This window comes from Diceros bicornis, chromosome 28 (genome assembly GCF_020826845.1).
Source record: "Diceros bicornis minor isolate mBicDic1 chromosome 28, mDicBic1.mat.cur, whole genome shotgun sequence".
NCBI classification, from domain to species: domain Eukaryota; kingdom Metazoa; phylum Chordata; class Mammalia; order Perissodactyla; family Rhinocerotidae; genus Diceros; species Diceros bicornis.
In genome coordinates this window covers 38,370,827-38,386,039 of record NC_080767.1, presented here as the reverse complement: position 1 = coordinate 38,386,039, position 15,213 = coordinate 38,370,827, and the positions used below count along the sequence as shown (strand labels likewise).

At 58.8% G+C, this 15,213-nt stretch overlaps 1 protein-coding gene across 1 annotated transcript in view; it reads right to left on the bottom strand.

The window, feature by feature from the left end:
- The window catches only part of LAMC3 (laminin subunit gamma 3), a 59,740-nt gene that overhangs the window by 24,706 nt on the left and 19,821 nt on the right, over window positions 1-15,213 (bottom strand). Inside the window, exons 4-11 of the mRNA XM_058524308.1 lie at window positions 13,518-13,684; window positions 11,145-11,333; window positions 10,952-11,069; window positions 9,086-9,184; window positions 6,163-6,299; window positions 3,678-3,788; window positions 1,011-1,203; window positions 722-840 (exon numbers count right to left, since the gene is read on the bottom strand). Of these exons, the coding sequence (XP_058380291.1) occupies window positions 722-840; window positions 1,011-1,203; window positions 3,678-3,788; window positions 6,163-6,299; window positions 9,086-9,184; window positions 10,952-11,069; window positions 11,145-11,333; window positions 13,518-13,684 (1,133 nt within the window). The remainder of the gene's footprint in view (window positions 1-721; window positions 841-1,010; window positions 1,204-3,677; window positions 3,789-6,162; window positions 6,300-9,085; window positions 9,185-10,951; window positions 11,070-11,144; window positions 11,334-13,517; window positions 13,685-15,213) is intronic.

Below are 15,213 nucleotides of genomic sequence, written 5' to 3'. Positions count from 1 at the left end.
TACCTGTTCTAAAAAGGGGCACTGAGGGTGCCTGGTCTGGGCATCTACAGGCATGGGGGGGCGGGGGGAGGGGGTGAGCCCCCGAGGTGGAGAAAGTACATTCAGGAAAGAGGGAGGAACCAGGAACAGTCAGAGGAGCATGAGGCCAAGCACCATGGGTCCAGGGTGAGAGGTGGTGAGAAATCCCCGTCCAAGCTGTGGGATGCCTTAGCCTACCCCCCCACCCCCCCACCCCTCACCCCCCACCCCACCCCGCGCTGAGAAGGTTCAGAAACCCCACCGGCTCTCTCGTGGCTTAGGTGCAATACCGCCAGTGACCAGCAGGGGAGCCGATCCCGGGGACTCCTGGCCTGCCCCCTGCCGCCAGCATGGACAGGGGGCCCTCAGGGGTCTAGCCTTCCAGCAGTGGTGGACTGTGTCATGGAGTGACTTCACTTATTGGTTCTTGGCTGCTTCACTGGCCACACACCTGTCGCTTAGAGCTGTCCATCCTCAGGCCCCTCACCTGTCCAGCTGCTGCCTGTTGTTGGCATCCAGTCCTTCTGCCCTACCAGTTATACGACCTCGGGCAAGTGTCCTGACCTCTCTGAGCCGCAGATTCCTTCTTGGTAAAATGAGGACGTGAACCATCCTGCTATGAGGACTCAACAAGGCTATGCACAAAGGAGCCCCTGGGCCCAGCTGGTTTGGGGGGGTGGGGGGTGTCCTTATCATTACTGACCAGAAGGGCGTGGGCTTCGGCCGCTGGCCCGGATGCGAAGGGCGGTGAGATTGGCGAGCAGTCGCTGGAAGTGGAAGGGCGGCAGCGGAGGGGCCACATCCTCGGAGGTCTCCTGCATCCTGGCAGGGGAGAGGGTCAAACCGGAACCCGAGGCCGGGGACAGGTGGGGCCAAGAAGCCTCCAGCAGGGGTGGGGAGGGCGGGAGCCCCCAGAGCACAGGGGGATCCAAGTGTGCCCGGACCTCAGGGACCACCCTGACCCCCCTCTCAGGACAGGGCAGGACACTCACTGGAACTCAAGTTGTACCTCCCCCGGCTGCCCGGCATCCTGGGGGCTGGACGGGCTGGAGTGCCGCAGAGACAGGGCCAGGCCCGCCCCTTCCAGCCTCAGCTGCACGGGGAGCGGAGAGCCCCCAGGGGGGCCCCGGAAGGTCAGTGTGAGGGGCTGCCCATAGCTGAACCGCTGGTCTCCCAGGAACTTCTCTGAGGACAAGAGAAGAAGGCTCTGACGGTCTTCCTTTAATTCGCTTGACTCTAAAGGTCTACATTGATTTTATTGGCAATTAAACATTCAAACAAGATAAAGCTACAGCAAGAGGAAAAGCCAAGGCTCCCTGTACCAGATGCTGAGGGGGCCCACCCTCACCTCCTGACCACAGCCAGCGCTGGCTTCATGGGCGTGCGACCCCTGCAGACACACAGGGCCCCACGCCTGGTCTAATGCTCTGCTGTCACTGTCCTGACTTCTTAATCCTTTTGTCTGTGAACCTGGGTTTTGTAGGTGAAGTCTGAGGGGACAATGGAGCAGAGATGCACAGTGTGCACGGCGGTGGCGCCCGGCCGCCCGTTCCCATGCAGCGCTCCTGAGGCCCCAGGAGCACAGAAGTGCGGGGGACCCACATGCCCAGGGGTTTAGGGAAACAGAGTGAGAACAAGGTAAGCGTGTGACATGTGTGATGGAGCAGGGGCGCTGACGGCCCCAGAGGCCGCGCTTTCCATTGGATCAGAACTCGCTTCCAGCAGAAAGAAGGTGGTGGTGTTCCGAGACACACGGAGAAGAGGAGCCCTATCACACTTTCTCACTCACGTTATTTCCCTGTTGAGCCAACCACTTGTGCTGGAAGTCACGACCCCGAGGAAGTGAGCAATGGGACAACCCCATTCCTTTTCCTCCAGTCCTTCTGTGCTCAGGAGTCAGCCGGGGCAGACGGTGTCGGCAGAATGCGGGCACATCAAGAAGTGAGATAAAACCGGCTGAGTTCATCCACCTGCCGTGCCCACTGCAGTGTGCCCAGCACCCAGCGCAGAACCCCACAAACACTTCTTGAGTGAATAATTCCTTTTTCTAAAATGTTTTGACAAAGCAGCAGAGCGCGTTTGCTGCTCGTGGGCCTCTGAGCTTGGAGCACCTGCCTCACGAGGGGGTCCGAGGACCCTGTGTCCTTTGCTTCCTGGCTGCAGGGCACATGGGCTGTGTCTACACAGCTCCTCAGACGCTCGTGCGTCGCCTCTCCGGCCCCTCCTGGAGAGGGAGGGAAAGGGCAGGACTGGGTCGGGGGAGCCAGCAGATCCCGAATCTGGCCACGGTAGAGCTAAGAATGGACTTCAGGCTCCCGGTTCTCAGTCCAACACAGTTTCCAGGAGAACAAAGTTGCCCTAATTGATGGGGGTGTGGTTCAGAATAATCTAGAACTTCTTGCTTCTGCAGGAATCCCACAGCCCTGGGCAAGGGACACTGTGGGCTGGTGGGGTGAGGGGGCTGGTGGGAAATGCACAGGGATTGTCTGGGATGTGACAGTGGCCTGAAGGAGCCCCGGGTGGCAAGGCAGTGATCAGGAAGCGGGGGGTGGGGCATGTGGTCAGCAGAAACATGGCCCCCAAAGGTGCCCACGTCCTAATCCTTGGAATCTGTGCATATGTCACGTTGCATGGCAGGGGCAGTGAAGGCTGCGGCAGAACGCAGGCTGTTAATCAGCTGACCTTACAGCAGAAAGACTGACACGGATCATCCAGCTGGGCCCAATGGGATCACAAGGGCCCCGAAAAGTCGGAAGAGGAAGCAGAAGAGCTGGTGTCAGAGAGGTGCAATGTGAGAAAGACTCCATCAGCTCCGAGGATGGAGGAAGGGGCCACGAGCCAAGGAATAGGGCACCTCTAGAGGCCACAAAAGGCCAGGGAATGGACTCTCCCCTAGAGCCTCCAGAGGGAACCAGAGAATGGACTCTCGCCTAGAGCCTCCAGAAGGAACCAGGGAATGGACTCTCCCCTAGAGCCTCCAGAAGGAAGAGCCTCCAGAAGGAACCAGGGAATGGACCCTCCCCTAGAGCATCCAGAAGGAACCAGGGAATGGACCCTCCCCTAGAGCCTCCAGAAGGAACCAGGGAATGGACTCTCCCCTAGAGCCTCCAGAAGGAACCAGGGAATGGACCCTCGCCTAGAGCCTCCAGAAGGAACCAGGGAATGGACTCTCCCCTAGAGCCTCCAGAAGGAAGAGCCTCCAGGAGGAACCAGGGAATGGACCCTCCCCTAGAGCCTCCAGAAGGAACCAGGGAATGGACCCTCCCCTAGAGCCTCCAGAAGGAACCAGGGAATGGACCCTCCCCAGAAGGAACCAGGGAATGGACTCTCACCTAGAGCCTCCAGAAGGAACCAGGGAATGGACTCTCGCCTAGAGCCTCCAGAAGGAAGAGCCTCCAGAAGGCACCAGGGAATGGACCCTCGCCTAGAGCCTCCAGAAGGAACCAGGGAATGGACCCTCGCCTAGAGCCTCCAGAAGGAAACAGCCCTGCCAAGACCTTGATTTTAGCCCCCTGAGACTCATTTATGATTTCTGATCTCCAGAACACTGAAAGAATAAATGTGTGTTGTTTTCAGCCGCTAAGGTGGTGGTCCCTTGTCACAGCAGCAATCGGAAAGAAACACAGGCAGTCCCGCCCCCGCCCGTGGCTGGCAAGTACCTGGCGCTATGAGCTCCTCCTCATCTTCTGTGTTCAGGAGGATCCCCCCTGGGCTCCATCGTGCCGGATGCTCTGGGCCCCCCATGCTTCCGGCCCGCCAGCCCTCGGCTCCTGCGCAGCAAACACACACGCATCCCTGTGAGGCCCTGGAGGGTGGCCTCCGCCCCCTCCCACTTCACTCCCCAGGTCCCAAGGACGGCCCCCAGAGGCCTGAGCACAGCCTGAAACTACCGGCCCAGGGAGGGGAGGAATGTTCTAGAGACAGGCCACGTGGGGATGAGAGCCAGCTGGTGCAAATGCTCTGTGCCCATAGCCAGGCAGCTCAGATCCCCATCCCAGAGCCAGGGTGGGGGCCCTAGGGTGGGAGGCAGCCGCAGAAGAAGCTAGAAAGGCAGGGACCAGCCTCTGGGGCATGGTCAGAGCTCTGGGCCTGCCCTGTCCCTTCAACTGGCTTTGAGCACAACATAAGGACCCAGCCCAGTCCCACTGTGGGGCGCTGGGACGTCAGGGCCGTCTCTAACAATACCAGACTTGACCTCGTCTTCAGGTCTCAGAGAACGTCCTCAGCTGTGACTTCACCACTCCTGTCCTTCAAGGGGCGTGTCATTAGCCCACTGCACCCAGGGAGGCCCCCTGGTTAGGAAGTAGTCAAACCAGGATGGGACCCCAGGCCTTTGGTCCCCAGTCCCAGCTCAGTCCACCCTCCTTCTGGTGATGGCAGTACAGTTTGGCATAGAGCAAATGACCTCAAGGGGGCGCTCTCCAGGGGGCAGCTGGGGAATGGGGTGGAGGCTCAACACCTGGGACACCTGAAGGGCGAGGAGGGAGGGAGGAAGAAAGGCCTTCCCTTTCTTCAGAAAGGGGAGGCCGGGGCTTCTCCACACTAGACTGGGTTCTGGCCCTCACTGGCTGTGTGACCCTGGGCAAGTTACTTAACCTCTCTGAAGCTGGTTCCTCATCTGCCAAATGAGGGCAAGGAAGTCCTTATGACCCCAGGAGCAGCTCCCAAAGCTGGTGTGAATACCCTGGGGGTCCCTGAGACTCTTTCAGGGCGTCCATGAGGTCAAACTATCTTAAGAACACTAAGATGTTATTTGCATTTTTCATTCTGTCTCTCTTACAGGTGTACAGTGGAGTTTTCCAGAAGCTATAAGATATCACAAAAGACTAAACGACGGAAGCCGTGGTGAGAGTCGGCTGACTTCTATTAATCCAGACCATAAAGAGATGTGCAAAACTGTAAAGCAAGTGGCACTCTTCTCAAATTTTTTTGTCTTTTAAAAAGACAGTCATTTTTCACAGGTGGATGTTATTTTTTGTTATAAGTTTACTGTGGTTGTTTTAAAATGAATTAATACATAGAAATTTTTAAATTACTGTTTCGATTTCTAATACAGAAAATATCCACATAAACAATCCACATACATAAAAGTGCTCTGAGGGCCTCAATAATTTCCGAGAGCATAAAGGGATCCAGAGACCAAAAGGTTTGAGACCTGCTGGCCGAGCGTGATTGTGGGATAACGTGAGATGCCGAGGCTGAAGCGCCTGGCCCAGGGCCTGGCTCCAAGTGAGAAGAGACAGTAATGACACTGTTCTCAGGATCTGTAAAACGGGTCCCATCTGACGCTAACATCCCAGACCCCAGGGGCCCCAATCCAAGCCCCTCTCGGTTCTACTTTCTGCGCAGTGTCCAGCAGAGGGCGCACCGCCCCCGCACCCAGGGCATCCCAGAGCCCTGCCTGAGGTTCCATCCCAGGCTGACACCCCGCTCCTCCCAGAGGGAGATGCGAGGGCCGCGGGGGGTGGTGTGCACGGCAGGGATCCCCGCAGGCTATGAGTTAATGCAGAGTTCAGAGCTCCACCGCTCTCCTGCTCCAAAGAGCCACCTGTGCCACCTGGAGTTGGGGACCCGGGACACCACGGCAGCCCTGGACCCTGGCCTAGAGAGAAGGCCTGCATGGTGGTAAAGGGCCAAACTCAGGAGCTGACAAACCTGCTGCCAACAACTCAGTTATGTGACCTCCCTCTCCTGGGCCTCGGGTGCCTCACCTGTGGAATGGGAATGAGAGCACCTACCTGCCGGGGAAGTCGTGAGGTTCCATGCTCAGCACAGTGCCTACATACAGCAGGTGCTCAATAAACGGAGGCCAGGGCATTGGGCCTGAATGCCCAGCACCAGCATACGCTCAGGGAGGCCAATCTTGACAGAGTAATTGGAAATTCTCCCACAAGATCCAAAGGCTGCTGTGCACCCAGCCCCTCAACCCTCCCTGTGGGAGGGAGCCAAAGGGTGCAGGCGGGTACTGGGGAGTGCTGAGGGGCACAGAGGGACACATCCTGCACAGCTGGCCATGTGCCTGAGGCTGCCCCCTCCTTTCCACACCCTCCCACACCACCACCGCAGGATTGCTCAGAGCAACACCGCCTGCCGCACCGGGCTGGGGGTAGACCCCTGGGGGGTGGCTGCGGGGGCACGGCTCACCCTGGCGGAAGTTGGAGAGGACGTGGTGAGCCCGGAACCCCACGGCGGCCGCACACACCTTGGAGTGTCCATAGCAGAAGCAGCTGCTGCAGCCGGCTGCATTGTGGGGCTGCAGGTTGAACGTCCCCGGGCGGCATCTGAAATAGAGGCAGGACACGCCCATGGGGCCAAATGAACCAGCCAGGTTCGGGGGATCCCAGCTGGACCAACGCGAGTCCAGAATCACTGGGGATACGGAAGAAAATTTTTTCCAGATTTAGAGAAGACTTGAAAAGATGGTACAGAGCGGCAGCCTCCTCACTCAGCTCTCCCTAACACCAACATCTGACAGCACCAGGTGCATTTATCAAAACTGAGAAATCAACATCGCTTAATGGTATTTACTCAACTCCAGACTCGATTGTTAGGATTTCTCCTTTTTCCATGAGTGTGTTTTCTGCTCCAGGATCCCATCCAGGACACGGTGTGGCATTTAATTACGTCCTAATCTCCTCCAATCCCTAGCAGCAACTCGGTCTTTCCTTGTCCTTCAAGACCTTGACATTTTTGAAGAACACTGTTCAGGTATTTTGTAGAACATTCCTCAATGGGTTTCTCTGATTTTTTCTCATGATTAGACTGGGGCTATGGGTTTGGGGAAGAAATAGAGGTGAAGTGCCCTTCTCGTCACATCACATCGGGGTAAATGATCCCTGGTGACATCACCGATAACACTGATCTTCGCCATTTGGTTAAGGTGCTGCCTGCCGGTTTCTCCACCGCAAAACCACCATATTCTTGTCGTCTGAAGCAAGTCACTAAGCCCAGGGCACAGTCAAGTGGAGGGGAATTGAGCCCCACCTCCTGGAGGAGGAGAATGAATGAACTGTGGACACAGGTTGAAACCACCACAGTAATTAATAAATATTTTGAGGGAGATATTTTGGGGCTCTGCAAATATCCTGTTTCTCTTCCAAGTTCCGCCCACTAATTTCAGCATTCATCAGTGGCTCACACCTACAGCGACTGTTACTATCATATTCTGAGTTTATATTTCCCTCATTCCTTCCACGGTTATTGTTTGGAATTCTTCTGGAAAGAAGATTTATCCCTCTGTCTCTGTGTATTTATTTATTCACTCAACTATTTATATCAGCGTGGACTTGTGGAGATTTATTCTTTGGGTTATAATGCAATACTATCATCATTTATTTTGTTGTTCAAACTGTTCCAGCTTGGGGAGGTCTTTCAGGTTGGCTCTCGTGTCCTTTTGACACGGGCCCCCACCCTGGTGTGGGTGTTTTTGTTTGTTTTTGTCTGTTTTTGTTTTAATTAAGCACTTCCTTGCTTTCTGGCACTACGAGACGCTGCGGGCTCATCTTGCATGTTTCCCACCCCAGCCTCAGAATCAGTCATTTCTACAGGGAGCCCTGGAAAGATGTTTCACAAACACACATGCCTGGTCTGCACCCCGGGGGCCTCTGTTTGAGCCAGCCCAGTGGAGGAATCTGATTCATAAGCTGCTGATGACCGGGATGCCCAGCCAGCTCCGACAAACACAGCTCATCAGTGATCTCACAAATGAGCGAAGTGGGGCTCCGAGGGAGGGCCTCCTCACGGTGCGGGCAGTGCGGCAGAGCTGCCAGAGGACCCGGGTGGGATCTGGTGCCCCAGTTCCACTCTGCCTCCTCACTTGAGGGGTCTCGGGGGAGGAAGTCCCAGCAGGGAATCCACCTCCCACCCCAGGGACCATAGGCCACGTGTGGACAGCCTGGGGCTGACCAAGGTGAGAGAGGCCAGGGCCAGCCACATGGCTGGGGCACTGGCTTCTTCCTGAACCAGTGTGGGCCCAACATGGACTGATGAGGGTAGATGATCCCCAGTGCGATGGTGTGTCGGGGTCTTCACACACAGGGCCAGTGGCCAGAGAACCAGAGCCCCAGGCAGACCCCGTGCTGGCTGCAAAGAGCTTCAGAGGCCAGAGACAAAGCCAGGAAGAGGAGACGGTGTGTGTCCGGGGAGGTAAACCCTCATTTATCTGCCAGCCCCACTGCCTGGAGCTAGGAGGCCCCCTGAACACACGAGAGAGGAAGTTCAAGGACTGTGTGGCTTTGGAAAAGTCATTTTGCCTCGTTGAGCTTCAGACGCTCCATGTGTACCATGATAGGACAGCAAGGAAGGCAAAGAGGCTTGAATCTCAGCTCGACTGGCAGGAGCTTCTTGGAGCAAGGTGGAGAGAAGGATTCTGAGGTTACAGTAGGGCTTGTGATAAAGACTGCTGTGCTCCACTAGTGATGTCTGCCCTGGGTGTGAGACGGGAGGGTTGTGGTAGTGCTCCACTAGTGATGTCTGCCCTGGGTGTGAGATGGGAGGATTGTGGTAGTGCTCCACTAGTGATGTCTGCCCTGGGTGTGAGATGGGAGGGCTGTGGTGGTGCTCCACTAGTGATGTCTGCCCTGGGTGTGAGATGGGAGGGCTGTGGTAGTGCTCCATTAGTGATGTCTGCCCTGGGTGTGAGATGGGAGGGCTGTGGTGGTGCTCCACTAGTGATGTCTGCCCTGGGTGTGAGATGGGAGGGCTGTGGTAGTGCTCCATTAGTGATGTCTGCCCTGGGTGTGAGATGGGAGAGTTGTGATACGAGTCCCATGTATTTGCTATCCTTGGATTAAATGATTTCTCTTATCCTTTCCAGCTCTTTCTTTTTAAGATGTGAAAGAAAAAGAGATATATTTTCTCACGGTTTATGAACCATCAGTGGTGGTGGGTCAGAGTACGAAGTGTCAGAACCTTTAGATAACCTCCTGGACGGCAGAGCCATGGTGCTCCAGGAAGGGTGCCAGGTGGTGAGGTTGCCCAAGTCCACGAAGACCTGCTCCCTGTTCCTCCCACCACCACAAACCTGAGACCACTTCCAGCAGGCTTGTTATTGGATCTGCTCACCCACCTGTCACACAGGTTGCCTTCCACATTCTCTTTGCAGGGGCAGTGCCCACTGCGGGGGTCACAGGTGCCCAGGCTGCCAGCGGGATTGCAGGTGCAGGGTCTGCCAAAGAGAGAGGACAAAGGGAAGGGAGTCCAACAGGCAACTCCGGAGTGGGAATAGCCCATCCTCCTTGGAAGGAATCTCTCTACCCCTCCCTGTTCCCAAGAGGACCAGGAGGAAGGCTGACCCAAGAGGCTGCCCCCACATTTTACTGTTCCTACCTTGCCAAGGAAGTGACCCATCCACTTACCTGAAGAGCAATCCATCTGCTCACCCACCCACCCACCCACTCGCCATCCATCCACCCATCCATCCATGCATCCATCCATCCATCCATCCACCTGTGCATCCTTCCATTCACCCATCCATTTGTTCATCCTTCCATCTTTCTATCCATCGTCCCACACATCCACCCTTCCTCTCACCCACCCACGCATCTACCCATCCCTCTCTCTTTCCCTCCATCCATCCTTCCATCCACTCACCATCTGACAAGACATGGTTCCTGCCCTCATGGAGCCTACAGTCCAGTGAGGATGGACAGGGACACGGGGGACCTGAACTTTGACGTGTGCTATGGGAAGGGATGTACAAGAGGCTGTGGCAGCACCAAGGAGGCGCTCAGGGTGGGCGCAATGGGACACGTAGAAAGGGAGACTTCCTGGGGGAGCCATAACCCGGCTGAGAACTGAAGAACAAGCGGAAGTTTGCCAGACACAGGCCAGAAAGATGCAGGGGGGAGGGAGAGAAGAATGCTCCAGGGTAGGGGGAATGGCATGTGCAAAGGCCCAAAGGCCAGAGAGACCCTGAGGAAGCATCCAGCTCCCCGTCTAAGGTCCAGTTTTGTGCCTAGAACCACTGATTGTTTTGTAAGGGATCTGAGATGCCTCACACACATTGGGGGACAATGCGTTTCCACTGCCTTTCAAAGATACAAGGAGACTGTTGCAATTAACCAAAGCCAAGTTCAGTTAAAGGTGCTTCTGAATTTATAATAGCTTTATTTTTTTGGTCTTTGTGTATATTCTCAATCAAGTGATGGTAACTGTGTTAGAACCTTCTTCGGAGGTCCAGACCCCAGGAGCTCCTGGCCCATCTCTCTCCCCTTGGATGTCCCACCAGCACTGCAGACTCAGCCTCTCCCCTCACCATGAATGGCCTCCCTCCACCCAGGCCCCTGAAACAGAACCCCAGGGGTCAGCCTCCATCCCTTCTCCCTCTTCTGCTCCCTGGTGACCACCTCCAGCCAGCTCTGCCTTCTGAGGGGCTCTGGAATCTGTCTGGTTCTGTGTCGCCCTGGCCAAACCCTGGTGCAGGCTGCCACGGCTCCCAGCTGTTCCTGCTGCAGCCTCTGCCTCGGCCTCTGACCTCCTCCCATTCCTGCTCATGTCCGTCCACAGCTCCCCTGAGGCCCCACCAGAGCCTCTTCCCCCGCACAGCCTCCCACCCTGCGCTCCCGGCTCATCCATACGGAGCTTCCCCGGCACGTCTCGCCCTCACTTCTCAGGTCTCTCTCTAGAACTCAGCGCCTCTTACAGGAAGCCTGCCCTTGACCCCTAATTCCGCTTGGGCCTCCACAGGACTTGCCCCCTGTCTCATGCTCATCTGTTCACGCCTGTCTGCCTCTCCGGGGACTGGGTGTCTCTAGTCCTCACTTGGGTGTGGGGCGCAGAAGCTGCAGAATAAGAAAATGCTGAATAAAGGAAGGAAGGGAGGGAGGAGGAGAGGGGCAACTAATATCCCGTCCCTCTGCGTCCCATCATTCAGCCCAAATCCACGCTGTGCACCCACGCTGGGCTACCCACACCCACGCCCCTCTACCCTCACCTGCAGCCGCCCTCACTGAGTGAGTGGAACCCCAGCCGGCAGCGGTCACACTTCCAGCCCGTCACCGTGGGCTTGCAGAGGCAGGTACCCGAGTCATTGCACTGGAGGCGCAGGGAGCCTGGGGGGGGAAGGGCACAGGGCAGTGGGGGCCGGATCAGGGCGAGGGTGGGGGCTGGGCGGCAGGCCCACTCACCTGCTGGGTGGCAGTCACAGGGCTGGCACGGCATCCGGCGGTCCCAGCGATAGAAGTTCTCCTGGCAGCGCTCACAGTGCGGCCCAGCCGTGTGGTCACGGCAGCGGAGGCAGCGCCCGCCGTGGCCCGTGCTGCGGAAGAGCTCCCGGTCAAATGTGCACTCCTCCGAGTGGCTGCTGCAGTTGCAGGCTGTGGGCAGGAGGCAGGGGAGGGCGTGTGTGGGAGGCTGTGGTACGTGGTAGGAGGGGAGTCTGTGCCAATCAGCCTCCTTGTGCTGAATGAGCAGGCAGCTTGAGGAAGGTCAGGGATGGAGTTCAGGCCCAGCTCGATCAAGGACATAGAGACCAATCGATTAATCTTCCCATACAGGACACTCTTAAGAGCAAAGGGGGCACCATTAATAAGTAGGCCAAACACAGGACCCTCCCTGGCAAGCCAGGATGGACAGCCACCTGGTCATGGATCATAGACTGACCACCTTCTAGAGGGGCAGTGTGGTTCACTCCAAGATCTCTTGTGGATCCTCCAAGCCACAGTTGTGTGAATCTGGTCCCCAGTGACCATGAGGTCACACAGACGCATGGAAAATACAAGTCACCCTTCATCCACTCATTAAGTCATTTAAAGAAAAGCATGTACTAAGGATTGGCTCCGTCTTGACTCCCGTGGTGAGCCCAGCAGGGGCTGGACCAGTGAACAGTACGGACGCACGGGGCCCACGGTGTGATGGAGGCCAATGCAGCAAGAGCGTCCCGCGGGGGAAGGGCCGTGCTGGGAGGAGGGGGGAGGGCCAGGGGGAGGGGCGAGCATTCCCAGGGGACGTCAAGGCTACGCTGAATCTGAAGGGTGAGCAGGAAGGAGCTGGCCAGCGAAGGAGAGGGGGCGAGTCCCAGGCAGGAGGTGAGGGCTGGAGGAGAAAGTGGACGGCCAGAGAAGCAAGCCCCGCCCAGTGCAGGGGGGCGGGTAGGCTGGCATGTCGAGTGACGGGCAGGGAAGAAGGAAGAGGGTGGGGACGTTGTGCAGGGTGACGAGACGGGGAGGGTGCAGGGGCGGCTATGAGGTCAAGAGGTGGGAGGAGCCTGACCCAGGGAGGCCGCAGCCTGGGTCAGTGGACTTCACCTTGGGGTGGGGTGGGGGTTAAGCGGGGCGTGGGTGGAATCGCGCCTGCACTTCAGAAGGCACCGCAGGCTGCAGGGAGGAGGCCGGAGGCGGGAAGAGCAGGGAAGAGGGAGCTTCGGGCGCCCAGAGGAGGGTGACGGGGCGGGACCGAGGCACTGGCTGCATAGAAGGACACAGTCAGATGGGTGGGAGGGATGTGGACGAGGCCGAATTCAGGGCTCAGGGGCTGCCTGGGCTTGGGGGCGGCAAGGGGTCAGGCGTGAAGCCCCGGCTTCCAGACTGGTGACTGGGAAGAGAGAGACGTGACCACAGGGGTGAGGACCTGGCAGGAGAAGCAGTCTAGCCTTTTGCGTCCCCACCATGGAGACAGCCCCAGGCTCAGAACGGGCGAGCCAGTCAGCACAGCTTCCTTGGCCCAGGAGGACTTCCTGGTGGAGGCAGGCCAGCAAGGGCAGGAGGAAGCCATTAGCTGCCCCAGGCAGCTCCTACAGACAGTCCCATGGAACGGACTGTCCCCTCCCCATCCCAGCTCCAGTTGCCAGCAGCCCAGGCCCAAGAGGACGGTGGCCCAGAGGCCAAGCCGCCAGGGTCGCCTGCACATGAAGACGTTCCTCCCGCCAGCAGCAGCAGAGCCTGGGATCCCACGCCCAGCGACAGCTGGTGACACAAGGGGAGCCGGAAGCAAGCCAGATGACTATCTGGGGAGCCAGGGCAGGGCTTGGGGACAGTGGGCAGCTGGGGCGGGCTGGCACACCAGGCTGGGAAGGCAGTGGATCCTCCCAGCCACCCCGTGTGCAGCCCACGTCCCTGGAGAAGGCGGGACGGCACCATCCTCTCCAGTGTGTCTCTGAGGTTCGGTGGTCAAAGCCACATCACAGCGGGGTTGGGCCATCAAAGGCTGCCCGGGGGCCTGTGGGAGAGGCTGGGTGGGGAAGTTGGCACCCCCCAAGACCTGGGGCAGCCTGGCTTTGATTAGCAGCTGCAGTCGGAGCAGTTGAAACAAAGGAACAAGTCGGGGGGCCTTCCCAGCCCTCCCACCACGGACGCCTCCACTGCGGGGACTTGTCTGCAGGAGCCGTCTGTGGGGGCAAGGACGGAGGACCCAACGCCCCCTCCAGCTCTCCCTCAGCCCGGCAGCAGCACGGGGGCTCAGAGCCCACCCAGGAGCAGCCCCACGGCCGGGTCTCGGGGAGTCTGCTTCCCAGCCCGCGGCCCCGGCCCCGGCCCCGGTCCCCAGAGCCCCAGGACACTCACGCAGACACTCGTTGGCGGCCTCGGCCGTGCCCCGGGCCCACGGGCGGTCCTGGAAGAAGGGCAGGCAGCGCTCGCAGTCCGCGCCCGTGGTGTTGTGCTGGCAGCGGCAGGCCAGCCGGCCCGCCTCGTCAGGGCTGCACTCGCTGGCGTGCCCGTTACACTTGCACCTGGGAAAGGACACGGAGGAGGGGGTTCCGGAAGCCGGGGTCAGCGCCGGCAGAGGGAGGTTAGCACCGGGTGGCCCCTGCATTCGGCGAGCCCGAGTCTACCGCTCAGTTATGGGGCTTTACTGGACACCTACTATGTGAGCGGGGACAGCAGAGAAGTGACCACGCGAGGCTGTTCTGAGCTCTGTACACGTATAGCCCATCTGATCCTCACGAGCCCCCATCATCCCCAGTTAACAGATGCAGGAACCGAGGCCACCAGTTAGTAGGGCAGAGTTCTCGAGGCTGCCACTGAAGGCTTCTGCCGCGAGGAGCTGAGAGGGACCCGGGAAGCCATCTCAGCCTCCCGGGGAGAGGGTGGGCCAGCTCACAGGGTGGGGGGGGGGAGGTGGGGGCGGCCAGGGAGGCTGCCTTGTGCAGTTCTCCTGTGTCTAAGGGGATGAGAAAGAGGCTGCTCCTGACAGACGATGGCCCCAGCTATCTCAAGTCCCTAATGAGCCTGTCTCTGAGGGGAGCCCCCAACAGTGTCCCACCCCGCGCACCGTCCCGCAGGGCCAGGAGGCAGGTGGAACTGGGCAGGAACAAAGAAGTGCTCTGGGGCTACACGGCGTGCTCGCTGAGCCTGACCCCGTGGGGCCATCACCCCGTCCCACGTGGCCAGACTGAGTGCTTGGAGGAAGCCCATGGCTTCCAGCTCCCAGTCCTCTGTGCCGGCCCCCACCAAGCAATTAGCTCACATCTCGACGGAGCATCACGGCTGCGGCGGGAGGGACCGTAACTATTCCCTTTTCACAGACGAGGAAACTGAGGCTCAGGCCATGAAGTGACAGCGCTAAGTGGCAGAGCTGGAATCTGAACCCTGTTCTCTCCCTCCATACAGACACAGAGCTTCTAGACATCTCTGTGGCCACTTGGGGGCTCCCCATAAGCTGGGTTCCATGCTCTGCCCTCACCCTCAGTGGGTGCTGAAGACTCGCTGACCACTGCCGGAACCCACGGGGCTCTCTCCACTTTGGGGACACAGGGCTTGGGAAGGGCAGGGGCACTGCTTCCTCACCAGGCCTCCGTGGGACCCAGTGAAGGCAGGTTACACCCCAGCACTCCAGCAGAGGCGAGGCAGCAGGCAGCCTCGGGAGACAGTGGTCATCAGTCTCGGGACAAGGGACCGCCCATGTCCCCAAGAGGGCGCTGCAAACACCTCCCTCCCCCATAGAGCCCTCTGACCCCAAGGGAGGAGTGAAATTCCTATTGGCCATTGTGGGACACAGGCTGCTGGCCCACTGCCCCCAGCCAGCTGCCGGCCCGAGGGTGGTCCGCCTCTGGCAGCTGGGGCCCAGATGTTCCCCGGCCCGAAGCCCCCTGACAGCAGGCGCTGGAGCTCACCGCCACCAGCCATCCTTGGAGAGCCCCTCCTCCCACGTGGTTTGACCTGGATCAAGCGTGGGGGTGGCAGGGGAGGAGGCGCAGAGGGGCCCTCACAGACACCCCACTTCCCCTTCACTCCGGAGCCCAGCCTTCCTCGGAGGGTG